Source organism: Muntiacus reevesi, chromosome 6, assembly GCF_963930625.1.
Source record: "Muntiacus reevesi chromosome 6, mMunRee1.1, whole genome shotgun sequence".
Lineage (NCBI taxonomy): Eukaryota > Metazoa > Chordata > Mammalia > Artiodactyla > Cervidae > Muntiacus > Muntiacus reevesi.
In genome coordinates, this window is record NC_089254.1 from 28703394 (window position 1) to 28730884 (window position 27491).

Genomic DNA, 27491 nt, shown 5'->3' on the forward strand with positions numbered 1-27491 from the left:
TCTCTGGATATATGCCTAGGAGTGGGATTACTTGGATCACATGGTAGCTGTATTTTTAGTTTTTTAAGGAATCTCCACACTGTTCTTCATAGCGGCTGCACCACTTTCTTTCCCACCAACAGTTTTACAGTGCTTACAATTGATATTACCAGAAAAAAGGCCAGCATGTGTTTATCTCGACTGCCTTGAAGATATGGTTAGATCTACATTTCTGTTGGTATAATTTTTTTTCCTTGTGTTGATTTTTTGTTTTTTTTATTGAGTAGTTTTTAGGACATCTTTACAAAATGTTTACAGTGATGCTGCTTTTTAACAACAACAATTTTGGGGGTACAGCCACTAGTGTACCCCTAAGAGGAGTAGCAAAGCTCTCTCTTTTGCCATGTCACATCACTAACAAGGCACAGATCTTGGTATATAGTTCTTTGCCACCTTGATGATATTTAGTTATTTTGAGGAGATACTTCCTTTTATTTTGAAGGAAGTATCTATGGAACAGGCCTGATAGCTAACATTTTCTGAAGCCCACACAGAGGGAGTAACTAACAAAAGAACAACTTTAAGTGACGCCTGGGTTGATGGGAGGCCTCACAAGGTGGCAGAGGCTGCCCTGCGCCAGACGGCTCGTGTCGGTGTCAGATGACAGCTCTGTCAGCTCTGACAACTCGGCCAAGTTGTCCCCTGCCCATGCCTCAGTTTCCTTATATGGAGCTTGTGAGAACAGCCTTTTTAACTCCCATAAAATACAGTGCCTGGGCACCTAGTCAGCGTTCTGTAAACGCTGTCTTTATAAAAATATGTATTTTTACTACATTATTTTTTCTTGCAAAGAAACCTGTCTCACACTGATGCACAGAAGAATCCCCACCGATGAGAAAATAAGACAGGAGAACACTAGGAAACCAAAGTTAGCCTCCCCAGGCAGCTAAGCCTTGTGAAAACTCGTGGTTGGTCAAGATTAGTTTGAGATCTGAGGGCTCCATGACCAATCAACAGGAATTGTGGGCTTACACTCAGCAGCTTGCTGGTTGTGTGATGGTGTTTTGGTTCACATGTTCTCCCCTTACTCATTGGCTTCCCCTGCTTGCTAGGACAGTTGATCCTTGAACAGTGCTGACCCCCTTCATAGTCCAAAGTCAGTGTTTACCTTTTGGTTCCCCTCAGACTTAACTAACAACAGCCTCGTGTTTTTTTTTTTTTTTTTTTTTTTTTTTTTTTAATATTATTTTATTAGTTGGAGGCCAATCACCTCACAACATTTCAGTGGGTTTTGTCATACATTGACATGAATCAGCCATATAGTTACATGTATTCCCCATCCCGATTTGACCAGAAGCCTTGCCAATAATGACTGGTAAATGGAGACAGTTCGTGTGTTGTATGTATTGCATAATATATTCTTACAAGAAAGTAAGCTAGAAAAAAGAAAGTGTTATTAAGAAAAATCATAAGGAAGAAAAAACACAGTTACAGGACTGTATTCTAAAGATCCTGTGAGTTTGTCATTGAATCATCTGCCAATACCTGCATTGGTAGTGTGTACCTGTATCAATATCGTCTTACATGATATAGAGCACATGTATCACCAACACTAGACATAAAAAAGCTAAAAAGATAATGTGAAAAAGAAATTCATATTTCTTTACAGGTATAATGATTCATACATTGATAAAAAGAAGCAGTAATCACGAATTGAAGCAGCAAAAGTGAATTCATGATTGCTGTTTTTTTATCAGTGATTGAATGATTGCTTCTTTTTTTCAGCATGATTATTTTCTGGTAGCCTAGAACAATAGACAGGACTGTCCCACAATAGCCTAGCCTATGTACTAATAACTGAATCATTATAAAAATTTTATGGCATAGAGTATTACAGTCATATTCATAATATGATATTGGTAACATTGTTACTTAAAACTGTGGTGATAGGTTGATAGGTAATTTCTTCAGTTATGAGAGAGGTATACTGTTTGGTAATATAATTTTTTGAAAGCAAAGTTATAAAACAGAAGACTATACATTATTTTATATGAAATAGATTCTTATATCTCTGTAAGGATAGACTAGTATCTACATATATTTAATGCATTCATTACACATCTTAAATTTTTGTTATTTTTTGGCAACATGGTTCATCTGAGTGAAAATGAAGTCACTCAGTCGTGTCCAACTCTTTACGACTCCGTGGACTGTAGCCTACCAGGCTCCTCCCTCCACGGGATTCTCCAGGCAAGAATACTGGAGTGGGTTGCCATTTCCTTCTCCAGGGGATCTTTCTGACCCAGGGATCGAACCCGGGTCTCCCGTACTGCAGGCAGACACTTTAACCTCTGAGCCACCAGGGAAGCCCTGAGAGTCTTTTCAAATTGTCTCAAATCTCCAAAAAACTTTTCCACTGTCTTTATTGATAAAATTTTGTGTAAAAGTAGATCCATGCAGTTGAAGGTCACTTTGTTCAAGGTTCAATTGTAATTTGTCTTCACTCATAATTTTACTGGCATTGGTTCAACCTGCCATGCCCTAATTTGTTTTCTGGGAAAGAATCTGATTTTCTCAAAGCATAGGTTTCAGCTATGACTGACACCAAAGGAACTGTCAGCCTGTGGAGCAGGTGTCATTAGAACAGGCCGCCACTGCTGCACCAGCTGCTGTTTTGGGGGTGACTGGGTCCTGTGGCAAAACACGCATGGGCATAGATAAGACAGTCACTGTGACTGATGCTTCTGGTATGACTATTAATTTAAAATTTAATTTTACTGAAGGTATAGTTGATTTACAATGTTGTGTCAATTTCTGCTGTATAGCAGAGTGTTTCAGTTATCAGTTCAGTTCAGTCGCTTAGTCGTGTCCAACTCTTTGCAACCCCATGAATTGCAGCACGCCAGGCCTCCCTGTCCATCACCAACTCCCGGAGTTTACTCAAACTCATGTCCATCGAGTCAGTGATGCCATCCAGCCATCTCATCTTCTGTTGTCCCCTTCTCCTCCTGCTCCCAATCCCTCCAAGCATCAGGGTCTTTTCCAATGAGTCAAATCTTTGCATGAGGTGGCCAAAGTATTGGAGTTTCAGCTTCAGCATCAGTCCTTCCAATGAACACCCAGTCACCCCCAAAACAGCAGCTGGCGCAGCAGTGGTGACCTGTTCCAATGACACCCACTCCACAGGCCATGGTTTTTCCAGTTGTCATGTATGGATATGAGAGTTGGACTGGGAAGAAAGCTGAGCACTGAAAAATTGATGCTTTTGAACTGTGGTGTTGGAGAAGACTCTTGAGAGTCCCTTGGACTGCAAGGAGATCCAACCAGTCCATCCTAAAGGAGATCAGTCCTGGGTGTTCATTGGAAGAACTGATGCTGAAGCTGAAACTCCAAACCTCCAAACTCCAAACCTCTGTGACCTGGAGGTCCTCAGTATGGATTTTCTTATTTCAAAGGGAGTATGTGTAGGTTGTTCAGTCGCTAAATCATGTCCAACTCTTTGCAACCCACTAGACTGCAGCACACCAGCCTACCCTGTCCTATATTATCTCCCAGAGTTTGCACAAATTCATGTCCATTGAGTCGGGGATGCCATCTAACCATCTCATCCTCTGTTGTCCCCTTCTCCTATGCCCTCAATCTTTCCCAGCATCAGTCTTTTCCAGTGAGTCAGTTCTTTGCATCAGGTGGTCAAAGTATTGGAGCTTTAGCATCAGTCTTTCCAATGAATATTCAGGACTGATTTCCTTTAGGATTGACTGGTTTGATCTCTGCAGTCCAGTATGTAGGAGAGAAGAGCAAATAGCAAGTATACAGTCTTGCTTCTGTTCTTAAATCTGCAAAGCATCTTTCACATTTCCTGATGCCCAACAGGAAGTAGTAGTGTCAGCTGCAATCAGGGATCGCTAACAGAGGTTCCTTTCTGACTCTTCACTCTCTGGTGAGGAAGGGAAACTGCTTTACATTTAAAATTTGCTTTATTGGATGTGTAGAAATTTTAATGAGATGCAAAGATATGTTTTCAATGTGGAGACCTTGCAGGATACTTGCATAGATCTAAATGTTTGCTCTGTATCTAGTCATGGAGGAGGTTTAATGGGGGAAATAGTGAGCTGAGTATTTGTATTAACAACCTATGGTGGTTAATCTTTCTTTCACTTTGATTTTTTTTTTTATAGCTTTTGACCGTATTTGGGAATTTTCTTGAGAAACCAGTTGTCATGGAAATTTTCAGCCCACATTATAGCACACTTGTGCACATGTTCAATGCAGAGTTGGATATGTGTAAGCAATTGTATAATGAACACATGAGACAGGTGAGTGGGGGGATGAAGTCTGGCACACGCACAGCATCATATTGCGGGTCAGGGTATCAAGTAGAACTACACTGACTGGTACCTAAAGGTGAGATATGGCACTAACGTTGTTATGCTTTTATTTGACTGGTTTCCTATGTATGTGAATAACCTGCTTTAGGACCATGACTCTTCTACCAACCAAGTTACTTAGCACATGTGTTTTATATGTTTGTTCTGTAAAAGTACCAAAATGAGCAGTTGTTCGTGAGGTTGGAGTGTACTCTCATTAAATGTCCCCTTTCTTCCTCTTCACCACAATATCAATTTGCAGATTGAACAAGGAAATGTAGTTCTTAACAAGAATATGCCATTTGCTTCAGGAAATATCAAATGGGCTAAAGAGGTTCTTGACCGACTTCAGATGTTTTGGTCAAACTTTGCATCTCTCCATTATCTGTAAGTAGTTAGGCTTTCCTGGTGACACTATCCCTATGACACAGGCAATTTTTATATAGAGTGGTGAGCTGTTCATTTTAGTGCTTATTGCCTTATTTAACATTGGCTGGTCACTGGCTGGGCTCGTTGAGAGGGATTTATTCCCGTGGTTTGGAATATGTTTAATAGGACTTAGAACTTCCTGTATTTCTGTTTTAGGTCTTTTTTCCTTTTCACTTTTCCATTTCATCCAAAATATGCTAATTTTTTTGTTATTGTTTTTCCTTTCTCCAATAACTAGCATTCCTTTTATTTTGCAGACTTTTGTATCTTTCTCTTTGTAGGGATTGATAACCTGTTGCTATAAGATTTAGTTAAATGTTTGGCATTCCATTTATTTTATAACTATCTTTTTTAAACAAAGACCAGGAAGAAGCATTATTTTACCTTTATTGGTTTTCTTCCTGGTTTATAGTGTATTTTCCTACATTTTCTAGTGTGTATTATTGTAAAGTAATTAAGCTGAAACCTATCTAATATATAGAAAAACCATCTTCCTACAGATTCTTGGGAAGTCCTGATGATACCTTGGTTTATCAGAAGTATGTTGAGATGACAACTTTGCTGAACCAATTTGAAGATCATATCTATAATGAATGGAAAAGTAATGTGAATGAAATCTGTGAATTCAATTTGAATCAACCCTTGGTTAAATTCAGTGCCATAAGTGGTCTTCTCAGTGTCAATTTTGACTCAAAGGTAGGGTTTAATGTTTTTAAAATGTTTTACAAATGCCCTTTTTATTATAAGTATATGCCTATTACCTCCAGTCATTTATAATTTTATTTTGGGAAAATGTCAGAGCTATGAGGAGTGTAACTTAAAACAGCTTCTATATGTCTGCTTTAAAGATTTGTTTACCAAATTTTATATTAATTTTTTTCTTATTTTGTCTTATAATTATTTATTTATTACTTCCACTTGACTGGATAATGAGTTACTTGAGAGTCAGGTCCATTGTATTTCATCTTTGTGTTTTGTGTGTCTAACATAGTATTTGGCACTTGATAACATTTAATAGATGTCAGTTTAATTGAATAGAATCAGTAGTCTTTGATCAGTTTTTTTCTGGCTTATGTTTTCTGGCCCTGTCTCTCGGCAGTCCATCTTTATGCCTAGGAGGTGAGAAAATTAGTCTCACTGACTTTAATAGTCACAGTCTGTACCCAAGTTCTGATTCATTTTCTGAAATATTACAAAGAATAGCATCACCTAATTTTTGTTATTAACCTCAAGACATGTATATAAATGTATAACCTGGAGAACTGAGGATTTTCTCTACCTTCTGATTGCATAAAACCAATTTATAAAAAATGAGTTTCTGAGATATTTTGGAGATACTCCCTATAATTCTACCACAAGGGATTATAAACACACAAAATATACTGTACTAGTTAACCCATGGAGTGACAACCTGAGGAAGTCAGCTGGGTTACCTTCTAAAGTATGTTGCGTGGTCTTTTCCTCAGAACCTTGAGTTAAGGCTACAGTCAGTTCTGCTATGACATGACATATGCATTCCTTAAAATCACTTCACAATGAAAGATTGCACAATAAAAAGTACAAGACTGATGGGGAATGTGAGGGTTAGGGCACAGTACTCAAAAACTTTGTCGGTGATAATGAAAAATAAATGTCAGACAGAACAACAAATACCATATGTGATATCACCTATATTGGGAATCTAACAAATATAACAAATGAGTGAATATAACAAAAGGAAACAGACTCATAGATACAGAAAACAAGCTAGTGGTTAATACTGGGGAGAGGGAAGGGGTGGGACAACCCGGGGGCAGGGGGTTAAAAGATTCAAACTATCAGGTATAACATAATCTACAAGGATATATATTGTATAACGTGGGGAATATTGCAAATGATTTACAGTAAGTATAAATGAAGTGTAACCTTTAAAAATTGTGAACATACTGTACACCTATAACTTATATAACATTGTACAGCAACTATACTCTGATAAGGAAAAACAGAAACAAAACTAGGAGAAGGGGTAGCATACTTTTATACATTTTAAATGGTTAATAGATAAATTCTGCAATGAATTGAGACTTTCTCTTGACAAAGACATGAAGTTTGTTCAGGAAGTACGCTACGACTTGTGTGTTACTATGAAGTGGTGGAAGGAGGGTCATTTGAAACCAGACAAAAACTTCTGCCACCAGCAGTGGATGATGTGTGTGCAAGTGGATGTTTATGAGGTGTGCATGTGAAAATTTTGTCTTCCTAATAAAACTCAGTTTAGTCGGGTGCAATTTTTAGCATTTACCTAGCATTTCTTATGGATAAATCTGCAGATAAGCAAAGACAAAACTTGTGGCATGCTCAGATTCCTCTGGTGTATCATGATGTCATGTTTTCAAAAAAAGCATTATAATAGAACTAACGATGCTGGGAAAAGGTCGAGGTCCATTTATGGCCTTCCATTTCAGACCTTCAGGTGGATGTTGCTTGAATTCTTTCTCTGACAGTGAGCCACAACCAGGGATTTCTCCCTGTATTATTACTTTTTTAAACTATTTTTGTATTGGGGTATAGCTAATAAACAATCTTGTGATAGTTTCAGATGCACAGCGAAGGGACTTAGCTGTACATACACATGTGTCCATCGTCCTCCAAAACCCCCTATCATCCAGGCTGGTACATAACCCTGAGCAGAGTTCTGTGTGCTATCCAGTAGGTTTATCTATTGTAAATACAGCAGTGGATACATGAATTTCCCAAACTCCCTAACTATTCCTTTCCCCTGGCAATCGTAAGTTCATTTTCTAAGTCTGAGTCTCTTTCTGTTTTGTAAGTAACTTATCTACCTTTATTAGTTATATACCTCTATGTCATATGGAATGTATTGCTTTGAAAAAGCATAAGAAAATTATTGCTTTAAAAAAGCATAAGGAACAAAAACCTCTCTGCCCTGACAGTTTGAAAATATGGTAATCACTGATGAAATTACAAGCATTTTGATGTTAACTTGTGTTAAAATAGAATGGTATCCTTCAGTTCAGTTCAGTCCCTCAGTCATGTCTGACTCTTTGTGACCCCATGGACTACAGCATGCCAGGCTTCCCTGTCCATCACCAATTCCCAGAGCTTACTCAAACTCATGTCCATTGAGTCAGTGATTCCATCCAACCATGTCATCCTCTGTCGTCCCCTTCTCTTCCTGCCTTCAATCTTTCCCAGCATCAGGGTCTTTTCCAGTGAGTCAGTTCTTCACATCAGGTGGCCAAAGTATTGGAGTTTCAACTTCAGCATCAGTCCTTCCAGTGAATATTCAGGATTGATCTCCTTTAGGACGGACTGATTGGATCTCTTTGCACGCCAGTGGACTCTCAAGAGTCTCCTCTAACCACAGTTCAAAAGCATCTGTTCTTCTGCACTCAGCTTTCTTTATATTTCAAGTCTCACATCCATACATGACTACTGGAAAAACCATAGCTTTGACTAGACAGATATCCTTAAAATACATAATAATTCTTGCTTTTCTTTTAATAGCTAGTGGCCGTATTAAGAGAAGTGAAATACCTTTTGATGTTGAAGAAATCAGACATACCAGATTCAGCCTTTGCCATCTTCAAAAAAGGAAATACTCTCTTAAAGGTCTGTGTTTTCAGATATTGGGGCAGATTTTGAAAAGAAATAGTTAGAATTTTAATTATTAACATGTATACCTATGATACTTTCATGGCTCCAAGAGCAAGCAGCTGTAACATATGTGGTGCTTTTTGTTTCGGGGTTTTCTTTTGCTCAGTACATTGGAAATCTTGAACTTCTTGTACACGGATATAATAAGCTGAAACAGACTCTTCTGGAAGTTGAATACCCCCTGATTGAGGATGAGCTGAGGACTGTGGATGAGGAACTGCAGGCAGCTGCCACATCGCTGACATGGCAGGATGACTGCTGGGGGGATATCGAGAGGGTAAGGATGGCCACCTCGGAGCTGGAGCGCAGAATGGAGCGAGCGCAGAATAACATCAGAGTGATCCAGCAGACCATGCGGTCTTGGGCGGAGTGCCCACTCCTTCCCAGGAGAGAACACAGGCGGGAGACCTCCTTGACTTGGGAGGACAAGAGTGAATTATTTACGAAAAAGTACAAGCGAATCCAAGAAGATGGCTGCAAGATACACAGCTTGGTCGAGGTACTTGCCTTTTTATTTTTTAATTTCTATTTATTTATTTGACTGTGCCAGGTCTTAGTGGCAACATGTAGGATGTTCCGTGTGGCGTTGTGGGCTTCTCTTGAGTTGCATTGTGCAGGCACCAGAGCATGCAGACTCAGTAGTTAGTGTTCAAGCTCAGTAGTTACTGTGGGGTACCTGGGATCTTAGTTCTCTGACCACGGATGGAGCCTGTGTCCCCTACATTGGAAAGCGAATTCTTAACCCCTGGACCAACAGGAAGTTACCAAGCCCCCCAACCATACTTGCTTTTAAGGCTTCAAAGTTAATAGCAGCTGCTTTCCTTAAGTTTGTTTCTTTTGTTCAGTCACTTAGTCATTTCCGACTCTTTGCAACCCCAGTGGGCGGCAGCATACCAGTCTTCCCTCTGTCCTTTACTATCTCCCAAAGTTTGCTCAAAATGATGTGCATTGAGTCAGGGATGCTCTCTAACCATCTCATGCTCTGTCGCCCCCTTCTCCTTCACCCCTCAATCTTTCCCAGCAGGGTCTTTTCCAATGAGTCAGCTCTTTGCATCAGGTGGCCAAAGTATTGGAGCTTCAGCATCAGTCCTTCTATTGAATATTCAGGATTGATTTCCTTTAGGATACACTGGTTTGATCTCCTAGCAGTCCAAGTGATTCTCTAGAGTCTTCTCCAGCACCACAGTCTGAAAGCATCACTTCTTTGGCATTTAGCCTTCTTTATGTCCAGCTCTCACATCCATACATGACTACTGGAAAAACCATAGCTTCGACTGTATGGACTTTGTTGGCAAAGTGATGTCTTTGCTTTTTAATACACTGTCTAGGTGTGTCTTAGCTTTCTTTCCAAGGAGCAAGTGTCTGTGAGTTTCATGGCTATAGTCACTGTCTGAAGTGATTTTGGAGCCCAAGAAAATAAAATCTATCACTTCTTCCATTTTTTTCCATTTCCTTTGCCATGAAATGGGGCAGATGCCATGATCTTAGTTTTTTGAATGTTGAGTTTTAATCCAGCTTTTTCACTCTCTTCTTTCACCTTCATCAGGACGTTCTTTAGTTCCTTTTCACTTTCTGCCATTAGAATGGTATCATCTGCATGTCTGAAGTTGTTAATATTTCTCCTGGCAATCTTGATTCTAGCTTGTGATTCATACAGCCTGGCATTTCACATGATGTACTCATTATTTCACATATAAGTTAAATAAACAGGATGACAATATACAGCCTTGTAGTTCTCCTTTTCCATTTTGAACCAGTCTGTTGTTCTATGTCTGGTTCTAACTGTTGCAGCTTGAACTGCTTACAGATTTTTCAGGAGATAGGTAAGGTGGTCTGGTATTCCCATCTCTTTCAGAATTTTCCACAGTTTGTTGTGATCCACACAGTCAAAGGCTGTAGCATAGTCAGTGAAGCAGAAGTAGTTGTTTTTCTGAAACTCCCTTGCTTTCTTCATGATCTTAACAAATGTTGGCAATTTGATCTCTGGTTTGTCTACCTCTTCAGAACCAACTTGTACATTTTATACATTCACATACTACTGAAGCCTATCTTGAAGGATTTTGAACATAACCTTGCTAGCATGTGAAAATGACCACAATTGTTTGAATATTATTTGGCACTGCACTTCTTTGGTATTGGGATGAAAACTGACCTTTTCCAGTCCTGGGGCCACTGTTGAGTTTTCCAAATTTGCTGGCATATTGAGTGCAGCACTTTAACAGCATCATCCTTTAGGATTTGAAATAGTTCAGAAGGGCTCTTTTATTGGACCTGAAAGAGCTTTAATGTATGGTTTTACTAAGCATTGAAAATGGAGGAATTTCTATTACTTGCCTATAATTTCTTAGACCTTGTTGCTGCTGCTGCTTCTGCTGCTAAGTCGCTTCAGTCATGTCCGACTCTGTGCGACCCCATAGACGGCAGCCCACCAGGCTGCCCCGTCCCTGGGATTCTCCAGGCGAGAACACTGGAGGGGGTTGCCATTTCCTTCTCCAATGCATGAAAGGAAAAGTGAAAGTGAAGTCGCTCAGTCATGTCCCACTCCTAGTGACCCCATGGACTGCAGCCTACCAGGCCCCTCTGTCCATGGGATTTTCCAGGCAAGAGCACTGGAATGGGGTGCCATTGCCTTCTCCTTCTTAGACCTTACTGCTCATTTCTGAGGGAAGAAATAGGAATATGGGATCTTTTGGTAAACAGAGAGGCTAGAAATGGGGTGGTTATCTTGGTCATAGTTCTCACCTGTTTTGAATGCTGTCAGTAGCTACCACTGTTGGGTAAATGCTCTATGTGACACCCATCTTGCTTACATCATCTCATGTAACCCTTCAGCCATCCCTGAGGATGACAGCAGTTACTCTCCTTATAACAAGCACTTGAGTTTTTAAAGCAGTGATAGGCACTACTCCAGACTTATCAAGGTAAGAAAAGATACAAAATAAGAGCAAGGAACAGAAGACAGAGAAAGCAAAGCAAAAGAAAAAAAAAAAGACTTGTCTCTTAAAACTTACATCCTTGTCAGGGAATATAGAAAGAGAAAATAACAAATATATAATAGTACCTCAGTTGATCATAGGAGCAGTGGTGAAAAATACAACAGAGATGGTAAGAGAGAGAATCAATGGCAGGCAGGGTGGGCATTGTATTTGAGGTGGTTAGAAGGACCTGTTTACTAAGGTAGCATTTCTGCTGAGAACTGAAAAGGAATGAGCTATGTGGAAAACAAAAGAAGGATGTTCTAGTATCAAAGTACAAAAGCTACAGAAGGAGTATCGGTCGCATGACAAAGCGATGATAAACCCAGTCAGTGTATTAAAAAGCAAAGACATCACTTTGCCAACAAAGTCTCATAGTCAAAGCTCTGGTTTTTCCAGTAGTTATATACCGATGTGAGAGCTGGACCATAAAAAAGGCTGAGTGCTGAAGAATTGATGTTTTTGAATTGTGGTGCTGGGGACAACTCTTGAGAGTCCCTTGGACAGCAAGGAGGTCAAACCAGTCAATCCTAAAGGAAATTAAGCCCAAATATTTATTGGAAGGACCGATATTGAAGCTGAAGTTCCAAAACTTTGGCTACTTGATGCAAAGAGCCGACTCATTGGAAAAGCCCTTGATGCTGGGAAAGATTGAAGGCAAAAAGAGAAGGAGGTGGCAGAGGATGAGATGATTGGATACCATCTCCGACTCAGTGGACATGAGTTTGAAAACTCTGGGAGATAATGGAGGATACAGGGAAACCTGCCATACTGCAGTCCATGGGGTCACAGAGAGTCACACACAACTTACGGACTGAACAATAATGGGTCGCATATCTAAGGATCAGTTAGAGAGCCAGCCTGCCTGAAGCGTAATTCCCAAGGGAAATAATTGCCCGTAATTTAGTTGGAAAGGGACTAAGGGTAAGTCCCTGGTGGCTCAGGAAAGAATCTGCTTTCAGTGCAGGAGACATGATATCCATCCCTGGGTCAGGAAGATCCCCTGGAGAAGGGAATGACAACCCACTCCCAATATTCTTGCTGGGAAATTCCATGGATAGAGAAACTTGCGGACTACAGCCCTTGGGGTTGCAAAGAATCAAACACAACTGAGTGCCCACTTTTAAGGGCAAATCACACAGGATCAACAGGCCATTTTGAGAACTTTGGGTTTTGTTCTAAGGGGAAATAGCAGCTGAAGACCCTGCTCATAGGCTTTCCCTGTTGATTGAAATGGGAGGCAGGAGATGGTAGAGAAAGAGACCATGAGAGAATGAGTCAATAATCCAGATGATGATGGCTTAGATCAGGGTGGCAGTGGTAAAGAGTAGTCATGTGCTGGATGTATTTTGAAGGCAGAGCCGAGAATATTTTCTGTGACAAGTCAGGGGACAGAGAAGTTGAAGGTGAAATTGAGGTTTTTGTTCTGGGCCACTGGGAAAATAGAGTTCCCTTTATGACATGAGGAGGGCTGTGGGAGAGCAAGATGTAAAGAAGACAGGATTTGTCTTTGAGCATGTTAGTTAGAGATGCCCACCCAAGTGGAGATTTTTGCATAGACTGGCATTGGAATTCTGTGAAGACAGTATCTGAAGAGTAGCAAATGCATTCACTGAAAAATAACATGTGGTACATTTGATATGCTGTACTGTCACAAAATAGGGGGGTGGGGAGAAAAATGCATATGGGTTTCAAAGACTCTGTTCACTTCCAAGTTTGTCTGAAATATCTAAGAAAGTATTAGTTTTCCCTACTGGTAACACTTGTTAGGGCAGAAACTTTGCTTTCTTTGCTGACTGCCTGTGTTAGCACCCTTGGGCTGCTAGTAACAAAGTAATAAATGCTGTAACAAAGTACCACAAATGGATGTCTTAGAACAACAGAATTGTATTCTCACACAGACTGGAGGCTAAAAGTATGAAATCCTGGTCAGGGAACAAGATCCCACATGCCACAGCTAAAAGATTTCATGTGCCGCAACTAAGACCCTGTGCAGCTAAATAAGTTAAATAAATATTAAAAAAAAAAAAAAAAAAAAGAAATCAAGGTGTGTGTAGGGCCGTGCTCCCTCTGGAGGCTCTCCCTCAGGCCTGGGTAGCTGGGGCTCCCGGGTGGCTCAATGGTACAGAATCTGCCTGCCTATGTAGGAGACTCAGGTTTGATCCCTGGGTCGGGAAGATCCCCAGGAGAAAGAAATGGCAACCCGCCCCAGTATTCTTGCCTGGGAAATCTCATGGACAGAGGAGTCTGACGGGCTACAGTCCATGGGGTCTCAAAAGAGTCAGACATGACTTAGCGACTAAACAAACAAGGCTTGAAGGAATCGAAGTGATGTTATGATACGTAAAGAAGAAAGTTTTTTCAGCAGTATCTTAACTTACTCATGCCACTGACTATTCCTAGTTTGCCAAGATACTGTGAATTATGCTGTGACTTTTAGGACACACGTATGAGTGTCTATGCCTTAGAGTCTGTCTCATGGAGGACAGATGACGGGTTACGATCAGCTTCTTCTATTGTATTTTCTTGATAATAAAAAAGTGGACTCCCTAAACAGTAACGTGGGGGTTTAGACCAGTAACATTTATGAATCCTGATCAAGATGCATTGAAATTGTTGCCAATATATGACTAGAAATAGTTGCAAGCAAGGTTTTGCAGTGTTATTCTCACAGAATAAGGTTGAAGTTTTTCTACTATCAAGTAGACTCTACTTTTTGCCTTTAAGTGAAAAACTAAGAAGCTTTGAAGTCACCAAGAACTGTGGAGAGCTTCCAACTTGAGGGAATTCGACTTTAAAATAGAAATGAAATGGTTACTTGTTTCTGTAATCTGTGTTTTAAATGATTGCCCCACCTCTTATTAGCACATCATTTTGAGCTTGGTCCTCAGACTTGCAGTGAGGAGTGTAGTTTTGGGGAAAGACGTAGAAAGCCAGCAGAAGGTGGGTAAGCTCTGCCTTTTCCTGCCATGCCCTTTTTGGCTGTCGATTCTGAGTGCATGTCTGTAGCCAGCATCCAAGATGATGAGAAGGGCAGAACCATGGAAGATTGGGTCTAGAAGGGACCCGAGTGATCGTTTCATCACCCAAAGCTCTCCTTTCTATTTCTTTTCCTCCCTATGCTGTAAATTGTTGAAACTACAGCAGTTTCTTGTAAGTGGCACTGTAGTGATATACACTGAGGCTCTTGACATGAGAAAGTATGAACAGTGAGGAAGTCACAGATGTATTGCTGTGGCGTGTTGCAAAGAACCCTGCTTTGAGGAGTCAAGAGGACTGGCTTCTAGTTCTCGATCCTATTAATGGGATGCTGGATACATTTTAGGTCTTTGTTTTATACGTTCAAGATGCAGAGCCTGAACAAGAAAGTCTTTGAGGATTTTTTTCACCCCTTTGACCTCTGGACTTCTCCTTTTTGGTTTCCGCAGTGGAGACAGGACTGCCGCGCACAGCTATCTGGGCTGTGTACTGCCAGCTCCAGAGGTGTGGGTCGTATACAACACAGATGTGAATGCTTCCACCTGCATGGTGGAAAAGACAGCATCCCTGAAAACAGCAACTCTTAAATTTGTTGGAAGGCCAAAAAAAAAAAAAAAAAAAAAATCCTCAAAAACTTGCTAATTTTTGCCCTGCTTTATCAGGATTGAGAGTGACCTCTGTAGTTCTGATTCTTGCCGATAGCACACACCTTTGAATCCTGAATCATATCTCCACAGTGATGAATAATCAAAGAAAGCATAATCTACCTTCTAATCAGCTGTTTTGCTGTCATCTTTTCTCTGTGTCCCCCTTGGTAGCTCAGATGGTAAAGAAATCTGCCTGCAATGCAGGAGACTTGGGTTTGATCCCTGGGTCAGGAAGATCCCCTGGAGAAGGAAATGGCAACCCACTCCAGTATTCTTGCCTGGAAAATTCCATGGACAGGCTATAGTCCACAGGGGCACAAAGAATTGGACACGATCGAGTGACTAACACACTTTCTCTGTGTCACAGTAGCTTCTTTCTTCGGCATCTACTCTCTGGCCTGTATAGACTTCAACCTTTGCCACTCAGAAGGTGCCTCTGGAACCATCCTTGCTGCTCACTTGGCCTTTTCAGATCTCTGTCCCTCCGCCTGCCACACTGGGCCCAACCTCTAGCCGTCCTTAACCGTGTCTGTGTCTGGGTTGTTGTGCCCGTTGACCCACCCATGGGGAGATGCACAGGTTGAAGAATTTGATGTTATTAAAGCACAAAGGCAGGTTGGGCTTCCCCAGGTCAGTGTTTCCCAAGCTGAGCTAGTGTTATTCCTCCAGCTGCTCATAGGTGGGTGACCCAAAATAATTTCGTGTTTGGAAACAATCAGTTAAACCAGGTTAATGGACTTTAACATAAGTACAGTGCAAGTCTCCAAGAATGGCATAGAGTGACGTGCTCTAGTGATCTCTGGTTATCCCAGTACAGTGTTCTCCAGATGACTGGCTGGGTGAGGGAACTTCATTTACAGGAGAGGCCCTGGAAGGTCAAGTCCCAGGCCCCATTCATATAGGATGATTTAGGAAATTGTATAGTTCCGTATTTGTAGGTAGCAGTCTTCATAATGATTCTCCTTTGAAGAATGACTTTTGAATATATTTTATAAATAAACTAAATGTTACAAAATCCTGCTTAGGTCATTGCCATCTGGCTTAAGATTCTACAACCAAGCATTTGAATGTTTCTGTGTTGTAGCCCCAAATGCAGCCCCTTTAATGTACTATTTAAATGAACACCTTTCATTTTTATACTCACTGTTGTCTGTACTGATCTGTTAATACTTGTCTGTTGGTAGGAAAATAGGAAGCTATTCAGAGCCAATCCTTCTCTGGATGCCTGGAAGATTTATGTAGAATTCATTGATGACATCGTGGTGGAAGGCTTTTTTCAAGCGATAATGCATGACTTAGACTTCTTCCTGAAGAACACAGAGAAACAATTGAAACCTGCACCATTTTTTCAAGCACAAATGATCTTAATGCCCCCAGAGATTTTGTTTAAGCCTTCTTTAGAAAGAGAGGCTGGAGATGGCTTCTATGATCTGGTGGAAGAAATGCTGTGCAGTAGTTTCAGAATGTCTGCCCAGATGAAGCGAGTAGCAGCACATCTGGAAATAGAAAACTACCAGGTATGTGCTTTGTAAATAGGTCTTACATTTATTGCTAATTATATATACATACTAATAGATTAAGAGCTTATAAATGCCTTTATTAATAGTGTTACTGAATACTGAATGCAGAAAATAGAATACAGAGAAATCAAGGAAACTTGAAACAAATTCTTTAAAAAGTTTATATATTTTTAAAAGTTCAAATATTTACGTATATTTTATCCAATTTTGCACAATATGTTTAGAGTTACAAACAAATGAAAGCTAATTCCAAAGCTTTTATTCTGAATATACTTCAGTTTTGAGTTCTAGTGTTCTGTATTCTGACTTTTGTGCTATATTTATACCAAGTATGGTTAATTTTATTTGTAACCTAAAAGCAAGATGCTGTGAGCTGATCCTGGGGCAGCCAGGAAAATCAGGAATTTTAGACAGCCTTTTAAAACGGGATAAAGTCACAGGAAAGAAAGCACCTCATTCCTGATATATAAATGCAAAAGAGAAAATATTAAGAAATAATATTTCAGATGAAAAGGCAAAAAAGGATATAGAGGGTTGCAACTTCCCTGAATTCAAAACAAATGTGCTTATTCAACTACCCATACATTTGAATACTAATGCCCATACAAATACATGTATACGAATGACAATTATAAAATTAGCTTTATATTAATGACTCAAAATTAATTGGGATAAAGAGCATAAAGAAAGAAGTTGGGAAAGGCAACACAATTTTTTATCTTACCAACTATTCTTTTGAAGAATGGCCTTGGAGAATGTTAGGTTGCACATGATTGAGAAAACACGGTCGGCTTTTGTAAATGCTTGGCTCTCCTGTTGTTTAGAGTGATGTTGACAACATGCTGGGCCTGGCAGAAGGTAGGCAGGAGATCATGAGGAGAGTAGCAGACGTTACCAGCAAAGTCTTGGACTTCAGAAACACCCTGGACATGTATGCTTACCTCTGGGTAGAAGACCGAGCCGAGTTCATGAAGCAGTTCCTTCTGTATGGCCCTACTGTGTCGGCAGAGGAGATGGAGTCTCACGTGAATGAAGAGGTCCCTGAACAATCACCAACACTTGAGCAGTTCAAAGAACAGGCAAGAAAAACCGTAAGCAGTCAATCTAGTTTCTGGGTTTTGACTGAGCTGTTACACAGTGATTTTTTTTCCCTCTCTTCTAATTATAGATTGACATTTATGAGGCTCTGTATGTTCAGATGAGCAAGTTTGATGACTTCAGGGTGTTTGATAGTTGGTTCAAGGTGGACATGAAGCCTTTTAAAGTGAGCTTGCTGAACATTATCAGGAAATGGAGCTGGATGTTTCAGGAGCATCTTTTGAGATTTGTCATCGACAGGTAGCCCTTTGTGTTTTGGTATTTGGAATAATAACTTTTCATACCTGACTGCTTCTTAAAACTGATGTATTAATTTTAAGAGCATTAAAATTGCCAGTTTTATAATACAGTTAACAAGCATTTACTTAGGTAAACACTGAAAATAAGAATCAATCAAAAGCCTTATACTTCTAAGTTTTAATGAGTTTAATTTGTGTTTGTATATGTGTATGTACATACATGTCTCTATAGCTTGAATGAGCTACAAGAATTTATAAAGGAGACAGATGCTGGACTTCGGAGAGAATTAAGTGAAGGCGATCATGATGGTTTAGTTGACATTATGGGCCATCTTCTGGCTGTAAGAAGCCGACAGAGAGCTACTGATGAACTCTTTGATCCGCTAAAAGAAACCATCACACTCTTGGAAATGTATGGCCAGAAGATGCCTGAGCAAGTCTATACTCAGCTAAAGGTGAGTGTAGTGGTAAAATAGTCATGATTACCATAAACTGAGCACCTCCTGTACCCACATTCATTCTTCATGCATACTCTATTATGACTCCTCATAGCAATGTATACTGTAGATATTAATGTTTTCATTTTACAGCTTAGGAATCTGAAGCTGAAAGGGACTTAATAATTTTCTCAGGGCTACTCAAGTAGTGAAACCAGGACATACAAATCTAGGGGTATTTCATGCCCATATCCTTGCTTTGCATGGCTGTGCTTCACCATCTTCGTGTTAGAGGTATTCAGATAATAGAGAGTCAAGCACATTTTTGGGGTTCCTCTTATATCTTCACTTTCCCATGTGAAATGAACTCCAGCTCTCTTTTTCATCTAAAATTGCCTGTCAGTTGAGAACTCTCTAGTCTTTGGAAGCAAATCGTGGACACGTTAATAAAGAATAAATAAAGTCCAATTTGGATGTGGAAATCACTGTTTCCTAAACAGGGTTTCTGTGTCGCCCTCCTCTTTCTATGTTCTGGATTGACTTGGTGGCTGCTGTGTGCCAAATGATGTACAAAGTCTTTGTAGTTATAACTGAATTCATGAGTAAAAATCTCACCATTGAGATGCTGTTCCCATGTTCATGTTGAAGCTCTATAGATAGTTTGTATATTTACATCATCTACCAGCTTCCAGGACGGGTTTATGTTTGACTTTGCAATGTGATCAGTTTCTGCATTAAGTTAAAAAAAAAAAAAAAACAACTTTTTATTGAATTCTGTCTAGTTCAGTGATTAGAGCATGGAGCTCAAACTAGGGTTTCTTTTTTGCAAATCCATCTCATATGTTTGTCTCAGAGCATGCTTCCACTTCAGTGAAATATCCCTCAAGATCCCTTACTTTTAACATTTGTCTATACTGTCTTTGATTCCCCATGTTTTTTTTTTTTTTAATTGAGGTGAAATTCGCAGTTCATATAACATAAAAGTAACTGCTTCAAAATGTGTGGCATTAATACATTCACAAGGTTGCATAACCACTGCCTCTATCTGTTATAATTTCAGAACATTTTCATCACCTTCAAAGAAACTCCGTGTCCATTAGTTGTCATTCCCCACTGCTCCCCTACTACCTGCCATCAGTCCGCGGCTACTGCCAATCTTTTCCTGTCTTTATGGATTTACTTATTGCAGAAACTTCATATAAGTGGTTTTATACAATATGTGACCTTTTGTGTCTGGCTTTTCTCACTTGGCAGGATGTTTTTGAGATTCATGAACATATATCACTACTTCATTCCTGTTTATGGCTGAATGATGTTCAGGTGTGTGTGTGTATGTATGCATGTTCCAGTTTGTCTAGCCTTTCACCCATTAAGGAATATTAGGGCTCTTTTCATCTTTTGGCTGTTGTGAATAACGTTGCTGTGGACATTAGTGCAAAAGTACTTGAGTACCTGTTTTCAGTTCTTTTTTGAAAAAAATGCAAGAGTAGAATTACTGGGTCATGTGGTTTCTAAGTTTAACTTTTTGAGGAACCGCCAAAATGTTTTTCATTTCTGCTCCGTTTTATAGTCCACATTTTGTTTTGTGAAAACTCATTGAAACAGTGTATTTACAAGTGCTTTGTTGGCTGCAAAGAATTACTGTATATGAATTATTAAATTTTGTTTAAGTAAAATCTGTCTCTAAAAGAAAATCTAGTTCGACTTGGAGTGAAAGACAATGTGGATAGATAATATATAACCAGAGTGAGAGATTGAATAATTATGATAGAACACACTATAAATGTTTGTTTTTAGGAAGATTGGGATATTCTTTGAGTTAGATCTTGAACCTGAAAATATGTCATATAGAGGAACCAGCCACAGTAGAAGCAACTGATAGGGGGATTTGGATCATGGCCTCCAGAATTTGTATTACAAAAGTTTGGCTCACACTTTGCTAAAGCTAGGTCCCAGTCTTTTCTGTTATCATTTTTAAGTCTTTGACAAATTTTCCTGACACATATGACACCTTATATACATTGATCAACAATAAGTTAATGAGGAAAAGTATAAGTGATGATGGAGACATGTTTGATCAAGTCACTTAGTTCTGACTGTTAGTTTTTTTATGAAATGGGGGTTCATATATTTAATTTTAGTGCTGTGGTCCAGTGAAAGCTTTAAAATTCTTTTATGCATTTTTTTAGCTTACATGCTTTCTAATGGACTGTTACATTTCCAAGATGAATAAAAGCAAATGTGGTATTCTGCTTTACTTCTATAAAAATAAGTTTGACTTACTACTTACAGTTTTGGCAATATTGGAAATACGAAGCTTTTCAAGATTTCAAAAGTGAACCACACCTTTAGCTTATATGTGTGTGTCTCGGGGCTGGTAATTCATGCTGATCAGGGGAAAATACAAGATCTATAGGCAGTTCAAGTTGCTTGTGGAGGATAACAATGTACCAGATTTGTTTTAATTTAAGCCATTTGTGAGACTTACTTTTTCTCCTTCATAATCATTAGCAGTCATAACATTTCCCCAAACTTGCCTGTGCTCAGTTTAATGCTCAAAACCCCTGGGCACGGCTGTGTCCTCACACTCTATCTACAGTATGGTCTGAAGCTAGATTACACCTGTAATCTATAGATTTTATTAAGTCCCTTTCCTGTTAAGAAACCTTCATTGACTGCCCCTAACCTCAGAATCCTGTCCAGTTTCCAGAGCCGACACTCTCACTCCATTCTGCATTGAAAATCTTACAAGGTATTGAGGGATCTCACCCTCATCTCTCCCTGTGGAAATCCACTCATTGCTGTGAGCCTCTGATGCAGTGTCTCCTCCTCGAGTGAACCAGTATCAGCTAGACTTTGGAGGTCATCTCATCTATTGGTTTTCAATGACAGTTTCCCTTGTATCAAGTGGAAGCCTCTTTGGCATCCCCAAATATAAAGCAGATAGCAGCAGGTCTAGTGTAGTTGAAGAAGGTTAAGGAACCTGAGCTCACCGGTGAGACCTCTTCATGTCTCCTCTCCTATGGCCCTGAAGGGACTCCATGAAACTTGCATGTTCTGTGGGGTCAGTTGGAATCGCAAAGTAGTGAGACTAGGTACAGATGAGGATGGAGAGTTTTGTTGAGAAGGATGGGAAAGCAAGATGAAAAACAGGCAGCTTTAGAGCTCAAGTCTCTTAGCTCCTGGCCTGGTTGGCTGTTACTGTCATGACACCTTGTTGCAGTTTAATTTCATAATACCTCCTGATCAAAGTTAACACATTTCTGTCATGAAAAAAGTTATTTTGTGCCTCTCTCCTTCACACTGATAAATGATATGACAGTATCAGTCTAAAGCTTTTTTTTTTTTTCTTTGTAGCCCTCCTCCACCACTTGGATACAATTTATACTTAGCACAGTGCACTTTTCATAATTGACAGTTACTGAATCATTTATCAAATATTTATCAAAGGTTACAAAACAGTCTTTAAAACCTTTGATTTTTGTACTTCAGATACACAAGTAGAGTCCCATCACCGTGGGTGGTTTTGTGTGACAAAACAATTTCAGTGTCCTGGGAGATGACCCAGACAAACAATGCTTTCTTAGTCTGGACACAAGCAATGCTTTTCAACAGCAGTGACACAGAAGGGCTCTTCAAAGGAAGTAAGTTGCTGTTGCGGTTTGCACTGTAGTCAGGACAGCAGAGTTGAGTTGCTACCTGAACAATTCACAACTGCTTTGTCCTCCATCAAGTAGGAATTAACCCTCCCTTCCCTTTGCCTCCTCTTACTTTGAAAATCCTAGTCATTTACAATTAACCCAAACGTTCAAACTCTCCATCCGGAGCAAGTACAAACACAGCTTTGGGAGTCAGAAGAAAGCGAAGGACAAGACTGATTCATATTTTCATCTCTGCCCCACCAGATCCAAAACATCTATTTTTTCCCCCCTGGCTAAACATGGCTGCATTTCTAGGTGTTAGATCAACTGAGTCATTTCCAGAGCACTTAATTTTGTCCCCTCAGTAGCAAAATAATTTGGTAATTTGTGTTTATTTTGAAAACATTTTGATTTATGCTGAGGTCAGTCTCAGAGGACAGCCTGGTTTGTGCTTGGAAGATGTGACTCCAGAGGTGCCAGTGTGTCAGCCTGGGATTCAGCCTGGTTCTGAGCCTTTTAGTCACTTTAATCTTTGGGGTGTAAACTCCTTCTCTTAGACAAGAATGAAAGGATGCCATGGGTTAGCAGAGAAAGAGTAGTATACTTTAATCCCATGGAGTTGGTTTGTTTTAGGTGCTGCAGTGATTTCCCATTTGCACCTTTGTTTTTGCAGGAATTACCTGAAAGATGGGAAACTACCAAGAAGATTGCAGCAACTGTCAGACATGAGGTCTCACCTCTCCAAAATGCAGAAGTCACTCTCATAAGGAAAGCGTGTGTTTTGTTTGATGTAAGCTAGCTAACAAAGTTGCTTTGTTGTTGTTGTTTGTTTAAGAAAGATTTTATAAGACTGGTTGAAGCTGTTTGTTTGAGATTCACTTTGTTTTCTTCTGCCTTCATCAGGAGAAGCAGGCAGAGTTCAGAGAGAGATTCAGATTCTATGCGCCCCTTCGTTTTAATGCAGAAAATCCATATACAGTACTCGATAAGGTAATGTGATTGCAGTGATTGCAGTGATCTTGTGTGTTATAATAGCTATTTTAAAAAAGAAATTTGGACACTGAGATACTGCTATATTTTACCTTAGTTTTGCAATTAGTTATGGGTTGAGAATTAGCTCTATAAAACCCAGTTATAAACCATTTTCACCAAGTATATTGTGATTTAAATCATGTCTCCCCAGAATGCTGTTATCATCAAAGTACTCATACTAATGAAACTAACAACTACTATTATTTTTTAAACACTTTATATGTCAAGAACTTTATTCAGCATGTTATATACGTTATTTATTTCAGTTCTTGCAATATCCCTATGATATAGCTTCTATTCTTTTTTTTTTTTTTCCAGGTAAAGATATAATCATGTATAATTGAGTCACTTGTTGGAGATAACACAGTTAGTGACAGAATCAGTGTTAAAATTTTAGCTGTTTATTTTTTTTTTAAATGAGAAACATTGACTGTTTCCTTTGTGATACTTGGTTTGTAATTCTTAATCATAGTGAGGAAAGTCCATAACTTACTCTTTTCCCCCACTCTGATTTATGTCTGTTGTCTCATTCTGTACTTTCTTCTTTAGGCTTGATTGCATGTCCTCAGTCTCATTCCCAACTGCACACTGTATGTGTCCCCGTGCTCACTCCCCAAACATGTTATGTGGTTTTCTGGAGGTGGCTAGTGTTTTAGGGCCTTTCAAGTGAATACCCATAACTTATTCTTAATTCTGGATACAAATATTATTGAGTCATTCAAACCTAGTTCATAATGAGCTACTTTATCATAGTTGACTATAAGAATGTATATAACAGGCAGATAATCCAAAATGGTGCATAATTCATGAGGCTTGAAAAAACGTTTTAAAATTTTATTAGAAAAATTATATCTTTGTTTCTCTAAGAATTCTTAACCTAGCAGCCTGGCTGATGACTTTGAAGCTTAGATTCAGGGACTGGGAGTTTTTCTGGGTCCCTGTAGGCTGCCACCCTGATTTGACTTCATGCTGGAGATAGTCTTTGCTCCTTTCGTTGTTCACTCGCTCAGCCATGTCTGATTTTCTGTGACCCTATGGACTGCAGCACGCCAGGCTTCCCTGTCCTTCACCATCTCCCAGAGTTTGCTTAGACTTGTGTCCACTGAGTCAGTGATGCCATCCATTTAGTCCTCTATTGTCCCCTTCTCCTCCTGCCTCTCTCTTTCCCAGCATCAGGGTCTTTCCCAGTGAGTCAGTTCTTTGCATCAGATGGCCAAAAAATACTCCTTAGACTGTTGTAAAGCTTGAAGCTGATGCAGTTTTTTATTTCTCTTTCCAAATTTTGATTTGAATTTAGTTTTAACTGCTTTCAACCATTCATTAAACACAATTCTATAGCATGAGGTCTTTTCTTTCACTTGGCTGAGGGAAAGTGGTTAATATATTCACTGAAAAAGGAGTAGGTTAGAATATGTTAATGCTGTTTTTTTTTTTTTTTAAGATTATATCTACATTGCAGGTGGTCTGAACAGATTGGATGGGGAGACGTTTTTCCTTGACTAATGCGCTGTGTGTAAACATTTCCTGCAGTTATCATTTATTGAGCCTTACCATTTTCATGCTATACTATAACATCATATAGTTACATATTTAAAAGTTAGATATTTAACTTTGCACCTACAGAATATGTTGAGGATTTATACAAAGTTTTGAATATAGTAAGACTCAGTTGCTTTATCTTGAAGTCATTTTCTTGTGTGTTTGTTCAGCCAGCGTTTCTAATGTTTATGTAACTAGCTTCAACCCAAGTCATGTATATGCTTGTTCTGGACTGACATGGTAGGTCCCAGTACTCAAGGCACTTCACTCCAAAAGATGGAAACCATTGACCCACCAGCAACAAGGGGAGTGCTGTGGTATAGCTCTCCTTTTATAACCAATTACTGGGAAATTTATGTTATATGCTATTCTTTCTCCATAGCCAAGGATACAATTGAATTAAAATAATTAGATTTATATTTCTAGGAATAATTAGTATAACTAATAGGAAAATAATTAAAAATAAATAAAATGGCTGACTCTGGGGAATGTGGTTGACTAGCCATTTCGAAAATCCCTCTTTTGTAAAACAGATTTTGAAACGTGTCCGCAAATACATAATTCTAAATCTATTGCTGAGTTCTCAAGAAAACAAGAGAAATCTTTAAAGGGCAGGAACATAGAGTAGCTGAAACCAGGATGGAAAGCAGAGGGAAACTAAAAGCCTGTGCTGTTGTAGGGGCAAGTCAAAGTACCAGAAGTCTAGAACTTTGTTCTGCAATGTGGGAGAGCTGGGTTCGATTTCTGGGTTAGGAAGATCCCCTAGAGAAGGGAAAGGCTACCCACTCCAGTATATTCTGGCCTGGAGAACCGTACAGTCCATGGGGTTGCAAAGAGTCGGACACAAATGAGCGACTTTCACTTTCACCCTTAATGAGAGGGTGGGCTGGGAAAATCTGCAGCCTACAGGGAGCCTTTGAGATGACAGTCTTTGCTCAGAACAGGGTGAAAAAATGGAGAAAAGCATCCTCTGGGAATTGGTAAACATGAGCCTGTTCTCCCAAGAGTTGTGGTTCAATTTTGTACTACCCTTATGGTTAAGGAATTTCCAGGTCAGGAAACTGAAATGGTTTCAATAGTTCTTAGCACACAATAGAAGCAAATCCAGATCTCCTCCGGATAAAGGAAAATAAATTGATCTTATTCTAATCTCTTCAGGGGCCCAACAGATTAAATTTAGTTAAATTTGTGTTTACAGTAAAATAAACACACCATCATGCATAAGGGCAACAGAAAGAGCAAACCACAGATACAGACACATATAAAATGTCAGATATTAGAAAACATTTATTGGGACTACTCTGGTGATCCAGTGGTTAAGACTGTTCTTCCACTACAGGAGGCCTTGTTTTGATCCCTGGTCAGGGAACGAAGATCCCACGTGTGGTGCAGCCACACACACACACACACACACACACAAAACAACCCAGCATTTATTAAGAGAATAAAAGGTAATATTGAAAAAAAAAATAAGCAAGTTCTCAGTTTTGAGACTATCAAAAATGATCAGCTGAGTTTGAAAAAGGACCAGGGACTTATGGAAATGAAAAGTAAAATTATTTTAAAAGACACAACTCAGTAGTGGTGAAAGAACTAGTTAAATTGAAAAGAGGATTAGTGAAATGCAAATGACATTGGAAGGAATCACTTAGAAGACAGCAATAAGTGAAAGGAGATAAAAAAATACAGAAGAGATGAAGAGATACAGAGTAAGAAGTTAGAATGATGTCTAACTCTTCTACTCAGACTTCCTGGAAGAGAGAATAAGCAGACTATTAAACAAGCAGTGGAGATACAGTAGCTGAGATTTTTTTTTTTTAGAACTGGTCAAAGCATGAATCAACTGAGGATATTCACTGATAAAGGTTAACTATGAAGTCAACATCTGGACACATCACAGTGAACTACAGAGTATCTATGGCAAAGAGAAAACCTTTGAAGCATTCAGATAGAAAAGACAGGTTATCTGTTAGAAGTGATACCTGAGGTAAGAGCATGTTTGTCACCAGCAACAATGGAAGCTGGGAGATAGATGATTTTTTCCCAATTCTCCTGTGTAAAATTATATTTCAGTAACAAGAGTATATTTAAGGTAAACAAAAGCAGAATGCATCAACCATCAACAAATTGCTGAAATGACTTCCAGTATGTGTATTTCAAGAAAAGAGAGGACAAACAAAGCCAAAATTGATCCTCAGAAAAGACTAATTATATTGATAAATCCCAGGTGGAAGTAACAAAGGGAAAAAAAATCTGCAATCCTAGGAATAAGTAGGGAACCAGCAGTACATAAAGAGCAGAAATTCAAAAGATCATCAAATATAAGTATTAATAAAATTTAAGCAAAATGGATACATTTTTGGAAAAACATAACTTACTAAAACTATCTCAAGAAATAACATACCTGAATAGTCCAATAACTATGAAAAATTACCCAGTAAAAAAATAAAAATATAAACCATTAGTTTAAAACAGAGAGAATAATAGGCCCTGATGGGATTATAGGTTAATTCAAGGGGCTTTCTGGAGATAAACCTCATTCATATGCTTCCAGAGCCCAGAAGAAGAATGAACACTCAAAAATTGCTCTATGAAGCATGTCTTATTTTTGTGAAAGGACAGTATGAGAAATGAAAAATTATAAGCTGTTCTTTTTTCTGTACACATAGATACAAATGAACTAAGCAAAACCTAATCAAATCCATATAGATTGGTTGGGTTCATTCCAAGAAAATGTTTAACGTTAGAAAATTAATGTAATTCATCGTATTAAAAGATTTAGAGCCACCTTAAGAAATGCCAAAAGATCTTTAGGTATCATTCAACATTCATTCATGGTGAAATACAGAAATGACTGTCAGCGGTAGAATAAATTAATTGTAGAGTATTCACACTGGGTAGTGCCATAAAGTGGTAGAAGTGAACTTAATATGTACTTTTCATGAATATGTA

The 27491-nt window shown here is 39.1% G+C and overlaps 1 protein-coding gene across 4 annotated transcripts in view; it reads left to right on the top strand.

Moving 5' to 3' along the window:
• DNAH11 (dynein axonemal heavy chain 11) overlaps positions 1 to 27491 on the top strand; it is a 353143-nt gene that overhangs the window by 43793 nt on the left and 281859 nt on the right. For all 4 annotated transcript variants that reach the window (XM_065938807.1, XM_065938805.1, XM_065938808.1 and 1 more), the window contains exons 10-20: positions 4158 to 4295; positions 4609 to 4733; positions 5276 to 5471; positions 8283 to 8387; positions 8539 to 8931; positions 16218 to 16550; positions 17378 to 17632; positions 17722 to 17891; positions 18123 to 18345; positions 22642 to 22758; positions 22872 to 22958. In XM_065938807.1, coding sequence (XP_065794879.1) covers positions 4158 to 4295; positions 4609 to 4733; positions 5276 to 5471; positions 8283 to 8387; positions 8539 to 8931; positions 16218 to 16550; positions 17378 to 17632; positions 17722 to 17891; positions 18123 to 18345; positions 22642 to 22758; positions 22872 to 22958 — 2142 coding nt within the window. The remainder of the gene's footprint in view (positions 1 to 4157; positions 4296 to 4608; positions 4734 to 5275; positions 5472 to 8282; positions 8388 to 8538; positions 8932 to 16217; positions 16551 to 17377; positions 17633 to 17721; positions 17892 to 18122; positions 18346 to 22641; positions 22759 to 22871; positions 22959 to 27491) is intronic.